This window comes from Rhyacophila brunnea, unplaced genomic scaffold, assembly GCF_057557595.1.
Source record: "Rhyacophila brunnea isolate RB1 unplaced genomic scaffold, BYU_Rbru_1.0 scaffold_13, whole genome shotgun sequence".
Taxonomy (NCBI): domain Eukaryota; kingdom Metazoa; phylum Arthropoda; class Insecta; order Trichoptera; family Rhyacophilidae; genus Rhyacophila; species Rhyacophila brunnea.
In genome coordinates this window covers 14,430,711-14,457,323 of record NW_028232785.1, presented here as the reverse complement: position 1 = coordinate 14,457,323, position 26,613 = coordinate 14,430,711, and the positions used below count along the sequence as shown (strand labels likewise).

General features: G+C 33.9%; 1 protein-coding gene and 1 long non-coding RNA gene across 2 annotated transcripts; one reads left to right on the top strand and one right to left on the bottom strand.

The window, feature by feature from the left end:
• Nucleotides 1-1,190: 1,190 nt before the first annotated feature.
• LOC147076594 (uncharacterized) lies at nucleotides 1,191-6,216 on the bottom strand. The gene is made up of 2 exons (XM_085941291.1): nucleotides 5,847-6,216; nucleotides 1,191-1,572 (listed from the first exon to the last, which is right to left on the bottom strand). Exons 1-2 carry the CDS (start codon nucleotides 6,154-6,156, stop codon nucleotides 1,376-1,378), a joined length of 507 nt encoding a protein of 168 aa, XP_085797417.1. The 5' UTR covers nucleotides 6,157-6,216; the 3' UTR covers nucleotides 1,191-1,375.
• Nucleotides 6,217-18,960: 12,744 nt separating this feature from the next.
• LOC147076593 (uncharacterized) lies at nucleotides 18,961-26,119 on the top strand. The gene is made up of 3 exons (XR_015069658.1): nucleotides 18,961-19,186; nucleotides 20,112-20,328; nucleotides 24,549-26,119. It is a non-coding gene; the product is annotated as an uncharacterized LOC147076593 (long non-coding RNA).
• The last annotated feature ends 494 nt before the right edge of the window (nucleotides 26,120-26,613 follow it).

The window sequence follows — 26,613 nt, the reverse complement described above, 5'->3', positions numbered from 1 at the left end:
TTATCACAAAAAGAAAAAGAGTTAACTAAGTAGGTAGTACCTACGTTATCATTATCAGGAAATACAAAATTAATGAGAACTGGCTTACTCTACATGAAGCAGGCTAGGGGTCCTGACTTAAAAAATATGGGATTAATAATAACTTATTATAAACGTGACCATTGTGTTAAAGAATATGTTATTTTCAATAGCTGTTATGTACGTCTGTATGACAAAATTAATAAAATGCATTACAATATTATTTGTCATGTTAATATAACCAATGGCGCACCCAAGGGGCCCTGGCACCCTCCAAACATGAAAATTATCAGAATGGTTTTAAGCATTGTAATTGAAAGCCAATAAACTATACATTGGGCATAGACAAATAAAAACATGGCAAAAAAATGATTTGTTATTCTCCAGCACCCTTTTTAGAAAAAATTGTTAGAACAAAACAAAAATTTCGAAACACTAATGTCGGGTTTTTTTAAAAACCCAATCCTTAATGGAACTGTCAAAAAATTCTCGGTGTCCACCCGTATTCCGGAGTGGTGTAGGTCATGGCTGGGAAGGGCTGACAGGGCTCTAGCCTGGAGGCCCGGCGTGTCGGGTTGACCAGGTAAGTGAGATAAACACATAATAAATTAGCTTTAATAGTAAAAAATGTCCCTTGCGGCGCTATTATACTTCATGGCCATGAACATTTTAAATTATGTAATTGTGCAATATATTATTATCTGATTATTGTGTGTCAATACTCGACAGCTCCATTACTAAAGTAGATGTATTTAAAATCGCCAATAATTCACTGTATAAGTACCTACCCTTAATTTGATCTAAAACACAATTAGAAAAACGTGTTTCACACCGCCTTTAATCGTAGCGGTAGGTAGGGGGGGCGCCAAATATCCTAGCCTGAGGGCCCGTTTCAGGATGTGACTGGACTTTCAGGACTAATTTACATTCTCCTCCTTGTGCTCCCTCCAATATTAAATCCTGAATGCACCACTGAATATAACGTGCTTCCAATATTTGGGGACAGTCGGCGTGCTTTTTTAACATATCATTATGTTTTCATGACCCGCAATAATAATTATTCTGAGCACATGACATATTATACATTGTATTGTTGTAGGCCATAAGGTGAGATCAAAATACTATAATATAAGTAATTATATATTATAATATGATGGATTAAAAAGCCTTTTTAATTGGACAGGATATACCTATTTTATTTGATAAAAATGTATTGTTCAAAGATATAATTTTAATGTTATTTTATAAAGCAGTAGGTAGCCATATTATCAAATTTTTGTTTTTGTTTTGACTCGAATCAAGATTAACTATTGTTTGTACAATTAGTGTTTCATTAACTTTTGAGTCAATGGCATAATTATGGGCACGTACAGACGTCTTGGATGCAAGCTCCTCTCGTACCTTTGGAGAGTTGTCCACAATAACGGTCACACGGAGCCTTTACACATGCAACTGGAGTACTGCATTTGCAAGCTAAACTTGAGTCACAGGTTGGTGTATTGGTTCCACATAGGGTTTGACACGCTGCAGCGATATTGAGTGGGCATAACAGAGCTGTAAAAAAAATTAAATTATTAATGTGATTTATTGACAAAACCCAACCATAAAACGAGATTTTTAAAAATACGATGTACCTAATCATACCATTATTTTCTCTCTGCAAACGAAATAATGGTACTGTTCGGTTAAAGCGGATACAGCGGAAAACGCATTTTGAAAATAGCCGATAAACTGGATTATTTAGTATCTCGAGATTCGTGATTTCCAGAAAAGAATTCTCGAAAATTCCCGAGATTTCGGGAAATTTAAAAAAAACCTGTAAAAATCTCAAAATCAGGGTAAAAAAAGGCAACTTCCGAAAAAATATGATTTTTTTCTATTTATGTAAGAAGCCAAACAAAATAGAACTGGGAAAACAAAAATACTTAAAAACATCAGTTATTAAAATAGAATTTAAAAAAACACAGACTGTCAATCACTGCGTATGACAATCGCGTACGCTTTTGAGATACAAAATTCACCGATGTTGCAAAAATTGCGCTCATTTTGAGTCGACGTTGGCTTAGTTGTGTTAAATGCCCCGATCATTCTTTGAACGGTGTTTTCTGTCCACTTTTTTCATATTATAGAATATCGTTTTTTCAATTAATATTTGACAATAAACAAATCCCGAGATCCCTGAGAAAAAATTCTCGAGATCCGGGATTTCCCGAAATGTTAAAAATTTCAATTCTCGAGATTTGGGATGGAAAATCTCGAAAAATTCTCGAGAATTCCCGTCGGGAAATTCCTGAAACTCAACTCTATTCGTGGCTCATATTCACTGCCTACGCTGAGATGATGGAAGAAATTCAGCACTCTAGCGGCTATGGTATTGTTACCTACAAAATCGCAAATTTCTCGAATTACAAATTACGAAAAGGTAGGCCTAGGTCTGCCAAAAATGCTGGCATAGGGCGGAGGATGGCGACGGGGGTATTAATTCTTAAATCGTGTAAAGATGACTAAAAACGTTACCAATTTACTTTAAAAAGAAAACATGTCAACGAATATATTATTATTGTTACTAATAGAACAATAAACAGAACATTAAATGGATGCATGTTGGATTTATGTGACAAATTATATTTCGTTTGGCATGCGTCATTTGCACCCGCGACCCCCAATCCGCGCATCGCCTAGCCACGATGCCTCGTGCCTCGTGCGACCGTGCCTCAACTGAGGTATAGCCTTAACGACAGTTGCCAAAATTGACAGAATGGTTAGCCGCGCTAATAAATAACCTAAAAAATAAAATAAGTGTTCCGTTAAAATTTCCGGGCTTGCAAAGTGTTCCATTGCAGAAAAATTTTGGGAAACCCTGGTCTACCAGATGATTATACTACAAGGTGAGGAATTAAAGAAAACCTGTTAAACGCGTATTTTTCTTTCACAACTTTCTGTTGTTGGCAGGTAAACAAATATCAAGTAATCATTAACGATGCGTGATGTAACAGCAGTGACGACCCAAGATAAAATGCCGCCCCTAGGCAGCACCAAAATACCGCCTTTTTATACAGTATTTTTTATCATCCTTTCACGAGTCCAATATCTAAGAAATGCGTTGTGTGGATACATTACTAACAAAATAGACTAATAAGTATTCTCAAATCTGCACGTGTCGTTTCGGGTCATAAAGGACGTCGAAGGGCAACGGAAGTAAACTAGATATTGGGAACTCGATAATACCAGTGAGCTGATTTTTTAATGGAAATATATTTTCGTTATTACTAAGTTTAGGTTGCTATTTCTATATATTCCAAATGATTCTCCTAGATTTGCCGCCCTTCGAGTAACTGCCGCCCCAAGCGACGCTCAATCTGCCTACCCCCACTGCGTAACAGATATGACGCGGTGTTGTTAAGGGGGGACATGCTCGTCGAAGGTCAAAATTGAGTTTTTATTGTATTTTCAAACCATGATCCTGGACACTCCTTAAACGTTGTAGATAATCTATTTATATAATTTTAAAGCCTTATTATCCTTTATAATTATTTTAAACATTTGATGACTGCATAAAGTATTTTTGTTACATAAAATAGTATTCTTTTAAACCTCTCGCTCTAATGTTTTAGAATATAGTCATATTTCGGTACATAACTGTGCAGTGGTGTTAAGATTTTTTACATTTATTAATTTTTAAACGCATTTATAAAACCATTAGCATAATTTATTAAGAGATAATTTTTGTAAAATATTCACGATAAAAAATTATATTGATAATCTCTGTGATCCCAAATTTGACAAGAATTAGGCATTTTATTATTCAAAAAATCGGCAAGATTAACAAATTTGAAGATGATTCTAAAGATATTTATTATAAGATAAGTCTTTGACCATTCAAGTGTGATAAACATCTTATGAATAATGATTGCTTTATAATAATTATTGACCTAAGAATAAGCTAGTGTTTTTTTGAAATACGCCATTTCTTTTGTCATTCCCCCGTGGTTAAGCTACAACATACGGCCGTAGCCATAAATTGACAAACTATAATTAAAGTAGGGAATAAAATTATGTTAACGCGCGTGTTTGAACATGTACCTAACCGAATTTTTTTTTATTTTTTTTAAACGATTATATACAGTATATCCTGATTCATTACCGTTGAGATAAGTTCTTTTATAGTGGGTATTATTATAGTTTCTCCAATATTATAGCTTTTAAACGGTATGAGATGCGAAATGCGATAAGAAACAATAAAATTAATGCATGCAAAATGTATTTTTAAAACCCCTATCGCCCACCATGACAGCTGGGACGCCCACTAGTGGGCGGTAGGGACCAGATTGACTACCTCTGCGTGTATAGTATAGCATGTACATACGTGTCGATTTTGAAAAACGCTGGATATCAATTTAAAGTACCTAGCAAAGACGTGCAAAACTTATAATAGGTACTTGTAATATTCAACTAAAATATGCTACAGATTCGTAAAAAAAAATTGGAAATTGACAAGATTGCCCGCCAGCAAACGACAGCTGATGAAGACTACGAATTACCTACTAAGAAAACGATAAGACAAATATTATTCCTTTTGAAAGAGGTAAAATTGCCTTTCTCTCATTCGACCTACAGCGATGTTTGCCAATACTTTCTCTTTAGGTACTCAACTATAGTGTACGAAAAAAGGCAATTGTACATATTTAATTTGATAATAAGAAATTTCACATCGAAAAAAAACTTCATGATATAATTAATGTGGTATAAGGGAATAGCTGCAAGGGAAGCCAACGAAAATGCGCCCTGTGTGAGAAATCATTTGAATATCTCAACTCCAACAACTGTTCAAAGTGTTTTGCATTATCTGTTCTTGTCCGGGATAAAAACATACCTACCTAACATTTTAACTGCAGCTCTATCTTACTTTGTAAATACATCACCAACTGTCCAGGTCATGGATGATAATTATTTTTTGCTGCCATGTCATACGCGTCTTCAATGTGCCACTGATCATTCGCGTATTAAAAAAGTCAAGAAAATTTCTAACATACAAATTAATATTTCACATGATTGGTATCCGTTTGAAAGAAATGTATCAAGATGAGATTTACAATTTATAATCAAGCCTTTCTTCCAATAAACTGGCGAAGCGAAAAATTGCTACAGTTGCAAAAAATGTTGTTTGGAAAAAAATTTGATATGTTCAGGTATCAAAAGATTGGTTTGATAAAATTTAAATACTCCATGAAGCTTGACTTACGCCATATTATGACAAGAGGAAGAAGAAGCAATGGCAACATTACGCATTTGCTATTATAACAGTTCTCTGCCAATCAATCAATCTAAGAAAGATGACCTCAATATTTGCCATTGATAGATCCGGTTTATCATCCATTTTATATAAATTTAAATACTTGTTAATATTTTTTTATAAGCCAAAACCACTATTATTTAACAGTCAGTATTATTATTACTATCACTTTCATTTAATATCCATGCACTTGTTTTAATTTCATAAGTTTTCTGTAGTAAAATATTTATAATTGTAAATGTAAATAATGATACTCATGTCAAAATTATTTAAATTATTTTATGCCAAAACCACATATTATTTCATTAAATGCTCAATAACTAATACTTGATTTCTTTTTTTTAATACAATATTTTTAAAATACATTATTTTTTTTATAAAAATAGCATTAAATTATTTAATTTTATTCATATCCTGATTTGTGGCACTTCTTTAAACTTTAAAAACCACCTCCTGTAAAATGCGAAAAAATTACACAAATCTGCTTATGTCAAACAGGTACGGAACTGTAATAAATAATAATTGTAATAATTACCTATGGGACCTGGGGGACCCGCAGGACCCGTGGCACCAGCGGCACCCGCGGCACCCGTGCCACCCGGGGCGCCAGTGGCACCTGTGGGCCCCGGGCCTCCGGTGGGCCCCGGGCCACCAGTGGGCCCAGGGCCACCAGTGCCACCATTGCCACCCGCAGGACCCGGGGCACCCGCAATACCCGGGGGACCCGTAATTCCCGGTGGACACGTATAACAATCACTATCCTCGGCATCCGAGGGATCCGAGGAGGCGGAGGAGCAAACTGAAATCATGGAGCCAAAGGCTAAGGCAATTATAACAAATTTCATTTTTATATTAATCAATTAAGTCGACTATTGATGTATTTTAAGAGAAAATTAGAGAATAATGAAAAATTATTCCAAGGTAACGTTCTTTTATAGTCCAAAATCGCACAGTGCTTCTCAATCTGATAGTAACTATTTTTATTTTTAATTGCTGAAATCCCGAAAAGATTCTTACCTACGCATAATATGACCCCAAATTTACATTGGCAGTAAAGACTTACAAATCAGCAAAACGCCAAAAAATTAATAATAAATAATAAATTAAGCATGTTGGAATTTTAAATAAAATACAATTTTTGTTCCTAAGCAAAGCATATGAACCCACCTCCTCAGAGTGGTAATTATCTTAAAAGACCGTTTACAAGAAACAATTTGTCACTTTTTAAACCTAATTGGATATTCCTCAATTAGATAAACAAAACGTATTATTTTTACTGCAATAATCTAAAATGTATGAAAAATAAGACTATCCTGTCAATTAAAATCCATTCATATGAAAAAACGATGCCTCTATCCAAACTACCTACTACATAAAGTAACTAGCATATCAATTCAATGGGTCTCATGGTGGCTAGATTTTTTATGATTTTATTAAAATCTTAGACATATTTCCATTAGATTAGGACGCTAAGCGACCTGCTAAGTCTAGCGAGGCATATGGCTCTGCTAATAAATAATAACTGACATATTATTTATATTTCTTACAAATTATACTATGTTTTTAGTTGCACGGGTACCGAGAGAAAATCTCATAACCTTTATATAATAATTCAGTAGCGAAGGGTGGAGGTAGGCTTTTGAGATCCGCCATAAGAAGTGCACATTAAACTTTGTTAGTCATACGTATTTGTTTTTATTGAACTAAAACCACAATTTACATACCTATGGTATTAGTTAGTTTTTAAAAATAAATGAAGGCCTGCCTATACCAAACCTTAATAGTTTTGGTATATTTTGGGCGATACGACAAATTTGTGTACAATTTTAATAGGAAAAAAAATATTATTCTATCTATAAAATATTCAAAGTTATGTATGATTTAATTGCATAAATTTAGATATTTTATAGATAGACAAGTATTTTTTGACTATTATCTATTATGGCATGGTTTTCGCAGGGTTTAATTGAATTTCAAAAACTAACCAACACCATCTGTAAATTACAGTCTTATTTCAATGAAAATAAATAAGTATGACTGACAAAGTTTAGGGTGCACTATTTATGGCGGATCTTTACAGCCTACCTCCACACTTCGCCACTGTATAATATAGTATATAATATGGATAACCCCGAAGGCCCGAGCAATTTGAGGAATCGGGCTATATTCCCTATATTATATTATAATAAACGATAGATAATATCAAAACATATCATAATATTTTTAAGTGAGTAGGTAGTACCAATAGACTTAATTAGGTATGCTTACGTAAAAATATCACAGACTAAATTTAAGAAAACACGTTGATATTTTTATTAAAGGTACTTTATAAATTTGAAGCATAAGAATGACGTACATATTCGTCAATTATTATCATGTTTATTTTATCAATATTACGTAAGACAATTAAAATTCTATACTTACTGCTAGATGGCTACTACACTACCAACAATCTGCGAGTCTGTATGCTATGGAGTTATTGGCATTTTAAAGTTTGACGTTTTCTATAAATCAGACTTCAAGCACACTTGTTTGAATAAATTCAGGTTTTTTAAAAATAGATATGCTATTATATAGGTAGGTACTCAGCGCCGGCGCGAGGATATTTGGTGCCCTAGGCAATGTTTATTTGCGCGTCCCCTTTTTAACAAATTGTTTAATTTTTTTCGAAAATTATAAAAAAAAAACATTTAGGGATCATGAGACATATTATAATAGACACTTATTAATAAAATAATTTAAGTCTCTTCCAAAAACTTTATTTACTTAAATAAATTATTATAAAACACGCACACACACACATATGTGAAAAATCATAAGAAAATAATTATAAACCCTTTATTTTTCCGTTTCAAATATACATATAGCTTCTTTTTTGGTTATTTATTTTTTATTATTCTCATTTTATCTAATTGTAATATTATGTGTTATAGGTTCGAAATCATTTGTACCTAGGGTACAACATGGATTATCTGTTGTAAGTCCAACATTTTGTGCCCTTTCTTGTTCTCCGACTGTTTTTCTGTTGCAAAAATATTTAAACAGAGAATCCTTTTGTTCTTCTAGCAACTTGGTTCTCTCGGCCTTTCTTTTTCTGTTTTGTGCTCCAGATGATCGTTTTTCATTTTATCAAACAAAATTTATTATTTACAAGATAATAATATAATATAAAGTAAATACCTAATAATAACCTGTGAAAAATTTGTTGATAATGTTAATATGACAATTTGCAGTTCACAATAATTATTACACGCACTAGCAGATAAAATATAAACAGAAATTTTCCCTTTTTAAATCAAGTTTCACTAACAGTTAAAACACCAACTTCCCCATTAATGTTATATGCTCGGCGCCAGTAATGCATTTACACAATTACTTCAAAGTAGGTTTTAAAATTTGGGAACCAAATTTCAACAAGACTTTGAATTTAATTGCGATTTTGCTATTGCTACAACACTGTAGAGAGACTGACTACTTATTTAAATGAATCCTATTCCTTTTCACTTCCAGGCAGATCAGTTTGAAAATAAATATAGAAGTTTATGAGGGATTCCATTTCTTGGGAAGTTGCAGAAAGTTCTAACACGTGCAGGTGTGAGGTTTTTTATACCAAGTCAAAATATTACAATATTATATAATATTATCGATGGCATGTGTATTGATATAAGATAAAAACGTATACGGTCTCTTTTTATCTTGGATTAGCTTAGACCACCAAACTGGAAATGTCGTAGTTTTAACAAAAACGTTCGATAGAAAATAAAAATTTTGATATGTGATCGGAATGTTTTCCGAATCTCGTGGTGAGAGGCTGGCAGGTCCAGAACCTCCTTGTAAACGTTTTTAGGTAATTAGGCTTAACAATACACAGCTGTGTGACAAAACCTCGAGATTTGTATCGTTTGTATACTTATCTGAAACTGGCTATGGAATGTCACCAGATTCCGAATCAGATCACTACTTATGATACATAATTACAACGAACAGTTTAAAACATCAAAATAAAATAAAACGTATTATGTAGGTATTTAAAATTATTAAAATATGGAAATTAATTTTAGTTCTCCATTTATGCGCCCCCTTATGTTTTGCGCCCTAGGCGGTTGCCTATTTCTCCAATATGGACGCGCCGGCCCTGATTAAGAAACGGGTATTCATTGGTGCATTCCTATTGGTGCCATGAAGAAAATGAATGTGTTATTGCTGTGGGCCGTTGGTAGTACAGTTATAATACACACTAAGTGTTCTTACTTTATAAGTACTTATAGTTACAAACTTTTGACATAACATTTTTTTAATCAGAATTCTATATTAAATTTAGAGTCTATGAAATTCGTAAATTAATGTATTAAAACCTTTTACTGTACAGCAATAATAATTTACTAATGGTACAACAATCGAACGTAAAGAAAGAGTTTTAAAAACATAGCATTTACACAATAGGTAAATTTCTTTAGAATAAGTACATTTTTTTAAAATTTAATATGTAATAATAATTTTGTTTCATTCTTTCCTCTACTATTTTGTATTTTTCTAGGATATTTATATTACCTATAAGTAGGTACGTCGAAACTATATCAACGATATTATGTCGAAAAGCATTGTCACCTATGTATAATCACAATCCTTGATGTTACCTATGTTTTATTGTTAATTGACTGTTTCACCGACGTGTTGTAATAGTAATCAGCTATTGTATAATACAATAATAATATTAAAAATAACTTGTATTTTACCAGTGGCGAAGGGTGGAGGTAGCCTGTTATTATCCGCCATAAATATTGCACACTATACTTGGCCAGTCATAATATGATTTGTTTTCATTGAATTTAGACTACAATTGAAGCGCCTAGTTTCAAAAGCCCCTAAAACGGTTTTTGAAAATTTTTGAGTTAGATATTATGTATTTAAATGGATATTTTTGTTACCTATTATGATGGCCAAAGATTGAACTTTAAAAAACGTCAAAAACCGTCAATACGTTTGATCAAAAATTAGGGTAAAATTCAAAACGTGCTAAAATGGTTTAGTGTGCTTTTCAAATACCCCTTAAATGGAATGCCAAAATACTTAGAATGTAACGAATTAATAAATAAAGTTCACAGATTTAATAGATATGATTTTATCTCATTTTTTTCAAAACTACCTAAAATAGTTTTAGAGGCTTTTGAAACTAGGCGTTTCAATTCACACACGGTGTTGGTTAGTTTTTAAAATTCCATTAAACCCCGCGAAAACCAAGTCATAACAAATAATTGTCAAAAAATACTCGTCTATCTATAAAGTATCTAAAATTATGCAATTAATTCATTATATTATAACTTTGGATATTTTATGGATAGAATAACATTTTTTATCAAATAGTTTGGTTTAGACAGGGCTTAATGAATTTAAACAAATTAAGTAATATTATGTATTGCTGAATCAACGAAAACAAATACTAAAATAAATAAATATAGTAGGTACGAATGAAAAGGTGTGCACAATTTTGTCAGATAGCCCAAAGTATATTATCAAAACTATTACGGGTTGGTTAGGCAGGGTTTAATTGATTTTTAAAAACTAACTAATACCATCTATAAATAATCTTAACAGCCTACCTCCACCCTTTGCCACTGGTATTTAACTAGCTTGTTTAGGTTTAATATGTGGTTTTTATGAGGATGTATTTTGAGATTCTACGTATGACATTTTGATTCTTGAATGGTTTCGCATGTTGCATAATGAATTCGAGAAGCTTACTACCTACTAACGAATTAATTACGCGGTGGCATTGCAAATTGCTGCCGAGCAGTGGCGTCCCTAGATATAATGCCGCCCCTAGGCAGCGCCAAAATGCTGCGTAATTCTTTATACAGTATTTTTTAATCAACCGTCCATGACTCCAATATCTAAGAAATGTGTTGTATAGATACATTACTAACAAAATATATACTACACTTATTCGCAAATTTTCTAGTGTAAATGAAATAAGTTCTTGTCTTCGCCTTAATTGTTTCGGCAGCAGTGAAGTCCCGTGGGGGTAGGCGGATTGATCGTCGCTGGGAGCGGCAGTTACTCGAAGGGCGGCAAATCGAGGAGAAATAGCTACATAAACTTAGTAATAACGGAAATATCTTTCCATTAAAAAATCAGCTTACTGGTTGGAAACATAATGTATTAATTTACATAAAAGGCTTAACAGGGTTGTTATTTTTTCTGTTGAATTCCCGATGTCTAGTTTACTTCCGTTGGCCTTCAACGTTCGATGTCTTTGGTGACGGCAAACGTCAAAAAATCCCCACTTTAGGTGGGAAAATATTTATAAATTAAATTTTCTATGTTTTAGGGGTAGGTATATAGTTTGAAGTAATGTATCCATACAACACATTTCTTAGATTTTTGAGTAATGAAAGGGTAATAAAAAATGAGGCGGAATTTTGGCGCTGCCTAGGGGCGGCATTTTGTCTAGGGACGCCACTGGTACTATTATACAAGAGAATTATTGATAATAGAGTAAAGACGATGCGCGGATTGCGGGTCGCGGGTGCATATGACGCATGCTGAACGAAATATAATTTGTCATGTTAATCCAACATGCGTCCATTTAATGTTCTGTTTATTGTTCTATTAGTAATAATAATAATATATTCATTAACATATTTTCTTTATCAAGTAAATGGGTTACGGTTTTAGTCATCTTTACACGATTTAAGAATTAATACCCCCATCGCCATCACGAAACAAATTGACGTGTTTCCAGCTTTACGTTCTCTCTCCGAATGCCAGCGAGTCCAAAATTTCGTCGCGCCTATAGTTGAAAATTATGTCCCGTTTCACTGATGTATCGTCTTAACTGTATCTAAAGTCAGAAGAGATCCATTTTAGGTCCGTACTTTTTCCAGCTTATACGGGTGTAAATATGTATGCGTACCGCCGTACACCTATGGAATATTAAAAAAATGTCAACAGTTTTGTATATGCGCAGCGGATATCATGTTTTAATTTGCAATTTAAATAACTGTCTTGTATACAGAATCATGTAACCCAAGTGAAATCCATATATTATTTATCGATAAAGGTTATAAAATAACGTATTATCGTATTATCTGTTTATAGTAGCCCTGTAGTAAAATCATCTCTTAAGACAAAAGTATCATGATCCTTTACTTCAGTGGAGGCTGTATGGATATATGTATTCCGTGGCTTTATGCGACTTACTTTCTCTTATAAGACTGTAGACTAAACGTCAGAAGACATTATTATTTTATATCTGGCTACGTACATACTGTTTCTGACGGAGGGTAAATGCGAACTATGCCATTCTAGGTAGTGTTGACCTGCATGCCCCCGATAACCATCTTATAAATCGGGAACATCAGTTGTTCCATGTTGCAGAAAAGACCTGCCATCAGTAATACAAATTGGGTGGGCAATAACCAGCGGCGCACCCAGGGGGGGGGGGTGGGGGAGGCAAGCAAAAAATTAGCTTATATGTCAGGGGCATATTCAAAAAATAATAGTCATTGCTTAAATTCTTTATTTTTATTCATATATTTGGTATAGGTACTTAATTAAACGTTTTTTAATAGTATTGTAGGTACCCGAGAAAATATGAAAATATTACATAGGTACGAGGGTGGGTCAATAAGTCCTTAGAAAAGCCGACAGGTGGCGCGACTAGTACTGTAAGCGGTTTGTTTTCATGCAGCGGCACTACCGATTCAGTATGCTGCGAAGTTTCAATCAGATTGGTCGGATTGTTGTTTTTTATTTTCGTACATTTAAAAAAAAAATTGCTTGTTTACAAAAATGGAGAAAATTGAGTTTAGAGCTGTTATTAAACATTTTAATATAAAAGGGTTAACAGCAAAGGAAATAAAAAATGAGTTGGCTTTAGTTCACGGCATATCTGCTCCTTCACTTGCAACTATTTTTATCTGGTTAAATGAATTTAAACGTGGTCGTACATCAACAAAGGATGAACCACGCTCAGGACGTCCTGTAGAGGTGACTACACCAGAAATGATCAATAAAATCCACGATATGGTGTTAAGTGACCGAAGATTAAAGTTGAGTGAGATAATTGAGGTTACAGGGATCTCAAAAGGTAGCGTCATTTCTATTTTACATGACAAATTGGGCATGAAAAAAGTTTCTGCAAGATGGGTGCCGCGTTTGCTTACAGTCGACAATAAACGCAATAGGGTGGTGGCCTCTAAAGCCCTGGTGTCGCTCATGCAACGTTATCCGGATGAAATTTTTCGTCGCTTTGTGACTGTAGATGAAACATGGATACACCACTATACTCCCGAGATGAAAGAACAGTCAAAGCAGTGGATTGCGAAAGGCGAACCATGTCCAAAGAAGGCTAAAACCGTAAAATCAGCTGGTAAGATTATGGCTACTGTATTTTGGGATGCACGTGGAATTATTTTCGTTGACTATTTCGAAAAGGGAAAAACAATAACAAGGGATTATTATGCATTTTTATTGGACCAGCTAAAAAACAAAATTGAAGAAAAACGGCCTCATTTAAACAGGAAAAAAATCCTCTTTCATCAGGACAATGCCCGTGTTCACACATGTTTACGATCAATGGCTAAAATTGAAGAATTGAAGTTCGAATTGGTCGACCACCCACCGTATTCGCCAGATTTAGCCCCCAGTGACTTTTTCCTTTTCCCAAACTTAAAAAAATGGCTAAGTGGACAACGTTTTTTTTTCAAATGAAGAAGTCATCGATCGGACAAATGCTTATTTTGAGGACCTTCCGAAAACTTATTTTTCTGACGGTTTAAAAAAAATTGAGAAATGTCTAACCAAGTGTATTGAGCTCCAAGGAGATTATGTTGAGAAATAAAAAAAAATACAAAAATAAAAACTGTTTTAATGCTTTTTTCTAAGGAATTATTGACCCACCCTCGTACATCAATCATTTATCTTATTTTAAAATCGTATCTTAAATACAAAAACTTGATAAACTGACAAGTAAATACACAAACCTGAATTTATATTTAGTAAGTGTTTGAATTACGTAATATTAATTATTTAAAGGCAGAAATGTTAGCTCGACAGTTAATATTAAATAGATTAATATGTAACATAAAAACAAAATGGAAATATTTTTTATTTTAAACTTAATATCGATCATTGTCAGTTGATTACATTTATATGTATTCGTATTATGTTGACATGCTATTCCAACTGGGAATGATGTTTGCGAGTAGGTATTGATACCAAATACAACCCCTCGCGAAGAGACGTTACCAATCCCATATCATAAACCTTACATAAAACAACGACTACCGTCCTGTAAAATAGAATACCTAAATAGAAACACAATGAACACGGTGCGAATGAAGATTTTCAAAAAAGTCCTTGAAATCTAAACTTACTAATTTTATTTTAAAGTAGGAAGGTGTGTAGGTATATGAATTTAATCCATGTTTATGCAGGTACAGCTGCTGCCATACAATATGTACCTACCCAACGCCATCTTTAGATTAATAACCTACTGTTACACCCATGATTATTGGGCCTCTCCCGATAGTCTAAATTACGTAATTATCAGGTGTAACCATGTCACCTCACCTCTAGTCAACAATGGGCGTACGTACTTCCAAAATTTCTTGATTAACTGTCAAAATAATCAACATGTACTTAGCACGTAAGAATTGTAACTAATTATAATAATAGTGTGTCAGGGAAGAATGTGATTGTGCCGAATAAAAGAGACGAAAGCCAAAGAAATTTAATATTAAGGAGTAAGTATGTAAAAAAAAGATGGCAACACAGCTCGATATAAAAAGTCAGTCTAGGGTCGCCATTTAAAGAGGGAACATCGGCCCCACGACTCAGAGAGTAAAACAAATACAAATCGAGGATAGAAGTGAAAAATGGGATACGGAGTGAAAGGCCATAGAACAGTTGTGAACGATAATAATTATTAACCCTTTCAGGGGCAAATTATGAAATCTATTAGGAAAATTTTTTCTCATGACTTTTTCTTTATGCTTGGTTCGATAATCTAGAAAAATATGTGTCCTCATATGGGGACTCAGTGCATGTGAGGTTGTATTTTTTATTTGTATGCAAGTTTGTCATTTGAAATTAAAATAGAAAAAAACGTTCATGAGATATGGAGTATACTATTTATTTTTGAACATGCAAGTTAACCATTACAATTTTACATGTTTTAAGAAGGTATAATAAAAATCTAGTTTGTATGAAATGGTTCCGTACATTCCGGGCAAAGAGGCACATTGCATTTTTTGCAAATATATCTAGTCTTTATGGCAATTTTTTTCATGGCATCTTGTTGCATAATTTGCCTTGGATTTCCCAGGGTAATGCCCTTTATTGTCAAACCTCAAATCAAATCTCGCTATGGATATTTGGCGTTTTTTGGGTGGAGTGGTTAAACACGGGCGTCCCCTATTTTTTCTGTGAATAGCTGTTTGTCCTTGGTAAATAAGTGACATCGCTACTTCACTTCAGAATTCCAAGAGATCTTTGTTACTGTTAGGGTATGCTAAGCACTATAACAGCCAAGCATTAGCAATGGTGGCATTTAACATGTGATAAAAAATGCGCAAGTACCATCTTTTATTTTTTATTGAATGTCTGTACAAGGCAATGAAAAAATCAAGCAGGTCTACCCCATATATATATATATATATTTTGATTTTACCGATGCTTTCACTGCGACTCGCTGTCATATCGCTTCTTCTTTTCTAGAAGGGGATCCGTCGATCAGGTCCTCATTCCTTTTCTGTTAAATAACTTTACAATTTTGCCTAGCTCTTCCGTCTTACCTACCGCCAGGACGCCTTTCAATTCGTCGACATTCTCATAGATATCTGCAATTCGCAGCTGTACTCTGTGAAGTTCATATTTAGGGCATTGTAGTGCTATATGTACAATGTCCTCTAAAACATAACATTCATCGCAGAGCTGCGAGTCGCTTCTTCCCACGAGGACATCAAATCTTTTGCCTATGGTGTGCCCTGTTCTTAGCCTCAGTATTAACTTAAGCTCATTCCTCGTCAAAGGAGACTCTACAAACCAGGGCACATCCCGTGGTGATAGTAGAATAGACTTACTCCATTTCCCCTTTTCTAATGATGCCCTATGGCCTATGGTGGAAATCTATCCACATACTTTGGCACATTTTAACTACACATGGTCGTGGAACCTTGATGATTTTTTTCTCCTTGCTACTCCATCGATCGGCTTCATCTGTGGGACGTGAAGAAATTGTCAAAACAAAGTTTATGGTTCTTATGGTACAATGCTTCATACAGTCGCAAAATCACATCTCCAGTTGCACCAAATGCTGATGCAGTTGGCTTGTTTGAGTCCTCACAAAACTTAGTTACAATTTCTTCAATCTCCTTCTGGTCTATATCTATAGGTCTATATATGTAATATCGTTCGCCGTTATTCATCCTGTAACAACAAAATTAAGGAGTTAAATAATAGGTAGGTACGAACATTGTTCACATATAATATGTCCACTTAAAAAATATATATAATTGTATCACAAATTCATAGCATTTTTACCAATATGAAATCTATCTGTCCTCAAATGTGCACTCTGCACATTAACGAACATTTATTACCATTCATGCTGGTGCAGATATTATGAGGACAGATAGAAAAACAAGATTTTATGTGAAAAAGATGCAATTTTCAACAAAATTTATATAAAAGGTTATGTAATAAACATGTTAATATCATATAAAAAATACTTACTTGAGTAAAACACAATCCTCAGACAAAAAAAACGATTATTAGTTTCACACATCCAGCTTTCTGACAGATCAAGCCAAAGTTGGCTTAATAATAGTATATTAGTGGTCTGACATCAGTGTTGCCATATTTTTCTATGCTGATTATAGTACAAAGGCGTAAAAATTATAGTATTTCTGAAAAATATATAGTACAGGAACATTTTTCGTCTTGAATCCTTTAAAATTTTAGTATTTCGGTATATTTGGCATAAAATTATAGTATTTTACATTTTTTGCAAAATCAAAATTATAGTATTGTACTATAATTATAGTACGAATGGCATCACTGTCTGACATGAAATGCCAATAATAAAAATACAGGGTTGGTATATTATATCATCTATCTATTGATTTAATTAGAAGCTTCAACACTTAAACATTCATTTAGTTTGACTACTTACCCATAGATGGCTACAATTTTTGGTTTAAATATACTTTTACTATGAATGTGTCCCCTAGAAACTAAAATTAAGAGCATACAATATTTGGAAGTGTAACTAACATTACATAGTTATCTAAGAATATAAATCGACCAAAATAAAACGAGTTTCATTTAATCCTACCATGAAACAGGAATTATACCAATTTAGTTTCATTTTTGTGAATCCCGGGTCCTACCAACATCCCGAGCTAGCCACATGACCCGGGATATCTCACTAGGTACTATAAGTCTGTATCATTCAACCTGAATCAAACAAACGAAATGGGACATTTTCGTTTGGGACCGTTTGGTAAATGTCCACGGAAACGCTTTTCTGACGACTAATTAGTGTTGCCAGTAATTAAAGTTAATTCATAACATATTAGTCTCTAAAACAGAAACATATTTATTGAAACGTCAACTTGTTATGAAATTTTAACCTCCTATCGTCGACTACAATAATACAAATTCGTATTCATTCATTTTAAATGTACAAAATATAAAGAATGCTTCGTGAATAGATAGCCATTTAGTTAATTTATAAGATTTATAGGAATGATTAGTTTTTAAAAATTACTTTTGATGACAACTTTTTATAATAATTGACCACTTGTTCATGTCGACAGTATGATTTTGTGACTTAGATGACAATCGAACATAATATGTTATTATTATTAAATTGATAAAATTCGTTAGGTAGGTAATATAAAGATCATTCCGGATTGATTTAACACAGTTTGTAGTTTAGAATCTCCGTTACAAAATATAAATAAAATGAAAATAAATTCTTGGTCTGACATAATAATTATAGTACCTAATGATATTGAATCGAGCTCTTTGCATAGAAAATATGGCTGGATTTTGAGATAATAAGGCCAAAAGTGGCGTCTTGTTCGCGTATGGTTACTTATGAATAATAGGTATTGATTATTAATCTATAATATACATAATTCAAGTAAACTTCTATGGTGTAAATGTCTAACATCTTAATATGAATACCTCACGATATATAAATGCCGAATTATGCTTATCAACACTTTGTCAGATTGATATTAGTCTATGGATCGTCCGAATCGGTTCGACGTTTCATGTCAAACCATTTCTGATGGTCCGAGAACGGTTTGATTTTTAGTGATACACTGAACCAAACGTCAAAATATCTCAAACCATTTCCGGTCAACTTTCTACTCATACAATTTGTATGTTTATTGTCTATGGTTTAATTTGATTTGTTTCGTTCAGGTTGAAAGAAACGAACCTAACATTATGAATTTTACTAGGTAGTTATTTTTCTCTCTATATTATATTAATAAATAAATATATTTTTTATTTACTATAAGATGCTTATACATTATTATATTTGTGTTTAGTTTCACATAATTTCTTCAATAATTAATGAATTAGTTAATTGGGTACGATCGGAAAAATCAAATATTTGTAATGGCAATACCGTCGAGAATGTTTATTGTCTTTGGTCAATACCGACGCCCAGGCGTTGCAGCGTTTATTGATTAAAATTATTTGCCAATTAATATACAAACAATTAATGTGAAGCGAGAACCAGATGATTTTAATATGTTTAACGCCAAAGACCAGCAATCGTTTGATGGCCAAATAATACATTCAAACTGCCCAGCAAACCAAGAGAATAATGTGCTCGAAGGCGGCTGCAATTTTAAGGTTAGTTTTTTAAACTGCTTTTATTATGATTTCTAGTTTATTTTGACGAAATGACAAATGTGAAATTATACGTCTTGATGGCACGTCGAAATGGCACGTCTATTTAAAGCGCTATGATAACAATAAAGATTTATATTATATTGTAATGATTACCAGTCAATACAAGGTCCGTATCATTCGACCTCAATAACATTATTAATGGACAACGCACCCAGTACAGTAGGTAGCTAGCGAGTAAATTCGCGCATATCGACATTCGCACATGTATAGGTAGACGTCACTTGACAAAATTTCGCAATTTCATTATGCGATATCACGCATTGGAAATTTATAGCAATAAGTATCACCTTTATTGTAATGGCGTTAGAACAGTGTTTCTAGTGCCAATGTTTATTTGTGCGAACGATATTGATATTAAAATATGAATTATGCCATTCGGCAGGTTCAACAAAATCATCGGGAATTTATTGTAATGGCGTTAGAACAGATTATGCCATTCGGCAGACCGGACAAAAAAGTGAGCTTAATTTTTTTTCCAGGTGCTTCGTCCATATTAATGTCATTTTTCGATCTGAATAAAACAAATCAAACTAAACCATAGACAATATACATACAAACTGTATGAGTAGAAACTACACCGGAAATGGTTTGTGATTTGACGTTTGGTTCAGTGTATCATTGAAAATCAGACCGTTCTCTGACCATCAGAAATGGTTTGACATGAAACGTCAAACCAATTCGAACGGTTCATAGATTAATGACGATCTGTCAAACGTCAGAAAAACGTTTCCGTGGACATTCCACCAAACGGTCCCAAATCCAACAAATCCAACGGTGCGATTTGATTTGTTCAATTCAGGTTGAATGATACGAACCTAATGTTTACTTTGCTCATTGGTCTAATACCTCTTTTACACGTCCATAGATATACTGTGCGCAGTAAGAAAATGTATGGAGAAACATGTATTATCCTGCAGTTGGCAAGATTGCGTGCAAGTTTGGAAGCTTCCGAATTGTGATGATTTATTACGCGCAAGTAAGATTATTTTCGATCTCCTGCGCAGTAGAGCGATAGGGGCAAACATGCCTGTAAAAAAACGAACTAGAAGCCCGATGCTCAATTCGTACTAACGGAAAAATTGGTAAGTAACCAAAAACCATCTGGTAACTATAGACCATAGAGTTAAGGAATCCTTAACCATAGACTACTTTTGTTATGAACACGTCCCCTTCTGTATTACCATTTACCACTGACAGCTGCTGTTAAAATAAATTCGCGTGTCTATAAAACAGTCCATACACTCATATTCATTTAACAATTAATCTCAATGTGGATATTGTTAGTGTTAATTCGTTTGGCATGTACCTACATCATGGCCCCCACATCTTGAAACGAGCCCCCAGGCTAGAATCTTTGGTGTCCCTCCTACCTATCGCTAATATTAAAATCAGTGTGACACTATATAAGCATTTTCCATATTGTATTCTAGGTAAAATTATTCAGTGATTTTCTTATTTTAAAAACACCTACTTGAATTATGGACTTATCGAGTATTGACACACAATAATCAAAAATTGTATCGCATATCCACATATTTTAAAATGTTAATACCTTTGAAGTAAAATAGCGCCGCAGGCGACTTTTTTACCATTAGAGCTAATTTTTAATGTGCGTTTATCTTACTTATCTGGTCGATCCATCACGCCGGGCTCCTCCTAAGCCCGGGCCCCCAGGCCAGAGCACTTTCAGCCCCCACTTGTGGGGGCCATGACCTACATGCAGAATATGCATGTACACAGTTTGCTGTTATTGCGAACAATGATGTACGCATGTTAGAATTTGCGCAAAATGCCGATAATGGACAATCTCGAAAATAGAGAACAAACATCTTTTGTTTTCGATTGAAATAATATAATACTCACGATAATATTATATTGTGAATAATTGTCAACAGTCCTTAACTCATTCATCACTCATTGGGTAGGTAGTATATTTTATTATTATAATGTTATGAGTAGGTACAATTTCATAACATGTCGACAAAAAGCCATTGAAAAAGATTAGGTGCCTTGGTAGGTATACGATATTTTAATTACCTATTGCGAATTAAAACTGTTGAACAACTATTAAATATCCGTGAAATTTAATACGTCACACTTTCCTTTACTTTCGTTGATTCTGTACATGTCTTATTTACCTAGTAAAACCGATTATCGAATGGAAACGTCAGTGTCAATAAATTATGAATTAACCTTTCTTATTCAGATTTAGACCTACACACCAACATTTTCTATAATCGAACATGGTAATATTAGTTTTAATCATATACATAATCATTATCATTCTATATAATCATTTGTTAATATTGTAAACGACATCATCTGACATTTTAACGTCAAGTGTTACCGTATTGGAAAAAGCACGGCTCAAAAAATAACGTACATTATTCTCTAATTGCGGAGACATTAAAATACATTTTAATTAAATATTAATTGTATATTTATAGTAAAGTTATTGAATTTATTTTGTATAGTTTTCATATTTTTGTCATCGGTCAAAAATTACAAAATAATTTACCTAAATTATGAAAAAGAGAATTTTTATATATGGTATTATTTTCAATAAAAAAAACAAAACGAAGCTATTTCAGATTCGGTAGACCATAGACAACTCGATCATAACTTTGAAAGGCTTTCTACATAGTGTTTTCGGCTAAAGAAATTTTAGTTATGACAGACGATTGAGCATCGCGCTCTAAGTACTCATTTTGAGCTTAACCGATTTTCAATACGACCTGTTAGGTAGTAGTATAAAATGACAACCTCTCGTCTCGCTTACTCTTGAAGAATGAGATTGGAGAGACAGTCAGCACTTTTACGTGTAAACAGTTAAGGCCCACCCACATTGAGGTGCATATCACGGTGCTTGTCGCCTGCTGTCACGGGCTGCCGCTACGGGAAAAAAACTGTGTAATGTCATTGTTCTTGGTGTTTAAAATCTTATTAGACCGATGCCCCCATCCCGTAGCACATTTTGAACCTTTAAACGAACATTGTCAGTTGGCAAAATCTGCCGTAATCATTAACACAATAATGAACGCACTTCACGTTGAACTTCACTGCATCTGCACCTGCATGCCGTTTTGAACGGTTTTATCATATTCCACATGCCTGCACTTTTCAAATGTCAAACTGACGTTCTTTTTTGTTTTTAGCAGTTGGCACTATGTATTTTCTATGTGAATTTTGTCTATTATCTATGATCTGCTGGCTGTGTTCTATTATCTATGAATGTCATGCCGCATGAATTTTAACGTACGCACACGTAGAAACTGTTAACATTAATTGAAATTAGCATGAATAATTAATAATAAATCAACTTACTAATACATTATAGTTGGCACTCTTCATCAGTGTCATTATTCAGTGAATTTACGAGATGGTACACGTTCCAAATATTCTGCAAAATGACGAAACCATAGACAATTTTATCGCCGTGAGTTCACGTGATAGTCCGCGACATGCACCTCAATGTGGGTGGGCCTTAGTGTGTGGCCTCAGTGACAAGCGTTCTGCACAGCGCAGCGTGCAGCGTGGAGGACAAACACATGTTACGCAATGCAGGTGGCCTTACTGGCTATGAAAAACAGCAGGAATGTTTGTGTTTGTTACAGCGCGCTGACGAGAGCGCGCGCTCATGACAAACCAGTTTGAAATTTTAAGCGTTTAGTTCGGCGCGCAAATTATTTTCGTAATGTCGTTCGAAGAAATTATTTCTGAAATACAATCTATCCCTGAAATATGGCTGTATTCTCATCCTCTTTATAAAAATAGAGTAATAAAGGCTAAACTGTGGAGGGAATAAGCAGTAAAAGTCGGAATTGAAGGTAAATATTTTTTTTTTAGTATAAAGTTCGTTGTATTATTTCATTACAAATTTATTCCTGTGTTATTCTGTTTTCCCAAAAATAGTTTGAAAATTGGCGTCTTGCATCTCGCGCTGCAACGGAGGTACTGTTGTTTCGTCTATTACCTGATAATTGATTCGTGGTTGATGCTGTAGCAATATTATTTATGTATATTAAAATGACCTTCGAGATCTCTTATTATATTGTGTAAAATGCTTGTAGCTTTTATTATTATACAAGCATGTTCCACGTTCGTTTCTATAGCTTTACCTAATATACGCCACTTTGCATATAAAATTCCAAACATTTCTCTTTGTTTCACAATGTCGCTAGGACCTTTCTTTTTATACATAAGATCAGTTTTAAAAAGCAAACTTTCTTTTAAACACATGTCAATAATATCGTACGACTCCATAATATCTTTTCAAACCGAACCTCGCGCGCTCCCAACGCTCTCTGTTCACTAAGGCCATAGCAGACAACGCCGCACGCTGCGCTGCGCGCCGCGCTGCACGCAACGCCTACTGGGGCCGTACACTTAAAGGGCGACCCACATTGATGTGCATGTGGTTGACTATCACGTGACGTCAAAGACAAATTTTGTCTATGATTTCATCATTTGGCAGAATATTTTGGACGATCGCCACCTCGATTATTTGTAATGAGTGTTATTATTTTATAATGGAGAGTGCCAACTCTAATATATTAGTATTTTCAATTATTATTCATGCTAATTTCAATTAATTTAAATAGTTTCTACGTGTGCGTACGTTAAAATAACGTGCGACATGACATTCATAGATAATATTTTGAAGAGAACCCACCATAGATAATAGACAAAATTCTTATAGAAAATACACAATGCGAACTGCTAAAAACAAAAAAGAACGTCAGTTTGACAGTTTTACGTGACAGACGAAAAGTGTTGGCATGTGGAATATGGTAAAAACGTTCAATTGTCGTTCATTGAATCATACAGGTGCCGATGCAGTGCAGTTCAATGCGAAGTGCCCTCATTGTTGTTTTAGTGATAACGGCCGATTTTGCCAACTGACAATGTTCGTTTTAATGTTCAAATTGTGCTACGAGATGGGAGCATCAGTCTGATAACATTTTAAGCTCCAAGAACAACGACATTACGAATTGATCGAAACTTAATCCGTCTGCGATCGTTGCTCTCTTCACCAAATGTAACTTTATTGTCAAATGTAACGTTACGTCGCCTTTTCGTATACTATTGTCTAAGTTTCCTAGTCTAATATTCGGGTTCAATTTTTCATATAGGTAATAAAATATAATATATTTTACTAATATCGTCTCCTCGACTGTATTTGAGGAGCCCTATCATATCTAGGTACCTACTTTGATTCTTCAAGGCGCCATATATTTTAATTATAATCATATGAAATGGTGATTTTACTATTATTCATACTTCTAAACGGTTGTTTTTTCAGGTTATCCCTGGAAGCGCCGTAACAGCCAACATTACGAGACTCAAATCATCGTGGAAGATGGGTGACGTACAGGCTATTGGCGAAAACATACAAATTGACGATCAAGACATCAAGAAAGAAGTTGCGGAATACTACGATAGATTTACCGATGCCAACAACATCAATCGCATTAATGAATGTGATATTCCATCGAAAGTGACAAACCCTGCACTGCTAGTGCCTGTTATAAAATTGGAGCAAAAAACCTTTTATAAAGTTAATTTTGTTTGTTGTATTTGTTTTCACATTTTTGCAACGTTAGAATTACTGAAACTTCACAAAGCTTTACATAAAAATACAGCGAACATGACTAATTCTTCGTGGGAAGTGACTGAAATAGAAGCGCCTTGCAAGGACCTACAGATTGATGAGCAAGATATTAAGAAAGAACTCGGAGATTATATTGAAAGGTTTACAGGTGTGAACGCCATCTGTCGCACTGGTCAACGTGATATTTTTTCATCAAAAGTGGCAAACCCAGAATTATTAGTCCCTGTTATAAAATTGGAAAAAAAATCGTTTTATAAAAAATATTTTGTGTGCGGTGTCTGTTTTGATTTTTTTGCATCGTTCAACTTGTTGAAACATCATAAGAACACACATAAGGACATACAGATCGACGAACAAGATATCAAGAAAGAACTTGGGGATTATATTGAAAGGTTTACAGATGTGAACGCCATCTGTCGCACTGTTCAACGTGATATTTTTCCATTAAAAATGGCAAACCCAGAATTAATAGTACCTGTTGTAAAATTGAAAAAAAAGTTTGTGTGCAGTGTCTGTTCTGATTTTTTTGCATCATTCAAATTATTGAAACACCATAAGGACACACATAACGTGTCAATTGATAATTCCATTGCAAGACGCTTTAAATGTGATGGATGTAATTACTCGTGCCACCAGTTTGACCTCATGAAGTTGCACAAAATGACTCATACTGGAGAAAAGTCATTTAAATGTGATACGTGCAGTTTCTCATGCGTCAAGTCAAATAATATGAAAATGCACAAAATGACTCATTCTGGCGAAAACCTTCTGAAATGTGATGAATGCAATTTCTCATGTAAACAGTTAGCTCAATTGAAACGTCACAAAATGACTCATTCTGTAGTAAAACCGTTTAAATGTATGGATTGCAATTACTCATGCGAGCGGTTTGGTCAATTGAAATTGCACAAAATGACCCATTCTGAAGAAAACCCGTTTAAATGTGTGGACTGCAGTTACTCCTGCAAACTATCTTATCAAATGGAAATGCACAAAATGACTCATCGTAAAAAACGCAAATGTGTGAAATGAAATTACTCATGCAAACGGTTTGTACAATTTAAATTGCACAGAATGACACATTCTGGTACAAAAGCCATTTAAATATGATGCTTACATTACTAAGACAGTCTGTTTATAGACTTATGCAACATTGCCCATCCTGTGTAGAACCATTTTAATGTGATGATTCTAATTTATAATGTATATAATTTTTCGTCGTATGAAATAAAACAGACAGTAAATCTGGTGATTGGCCAATTAAGTTAGTTGAACATTATTTCTAATGCTTCACTGTAGGTAGTGTTGATCTGTGTGCCCCTGATAACCATCGTATAAATCGGGAACATCAGTTGTTCCATGTTGCAGAAATGAACTGCAATCAGTAATGCAAATTGGGTGGGCAATAACTATGTTCAACCAAATCGCTTTCGATATTGATATTATATTCCACCAACGGCAGGTGAGCTTAGGTGGACGTTGTTTTAGAAATTCTTTAAAATAGGATATACTTGGCTCATTGGGCGTACTTTGATACTTTACAATTTTTGTATTTTATTCTTTGCTTCAATTTCTTTTTGATTGATCGTATTATGGCTGATAAATCTAAAAAATTAGCTTATATGTCAGGGGCGTACTCGAAAAATAAAAGTCATTGCTTAAATTCTTTATTTTTATTATTATTATTTGGTATAGGTACTTAATTAAACGATTTTTTAATAGTATTATACCCGAGAAAATATGAAAATATTACATC

Coding starts and splice junctions, on each gene's coding strand:
- LOC147076594 (XM_085941291.1), bottom strand. CDS start 6,156: ATGAAATTTGTTATAATTGCCTTAGCCTTTGGCTCCATGATTTCAGTT. Junction 1,573..5,846: donor GGGTCCCCCAGGTCCCATAG/GTAATTATTACA, acceptor TTTTTTTTACAG/CTCTGTTATGCCCACTCAAT.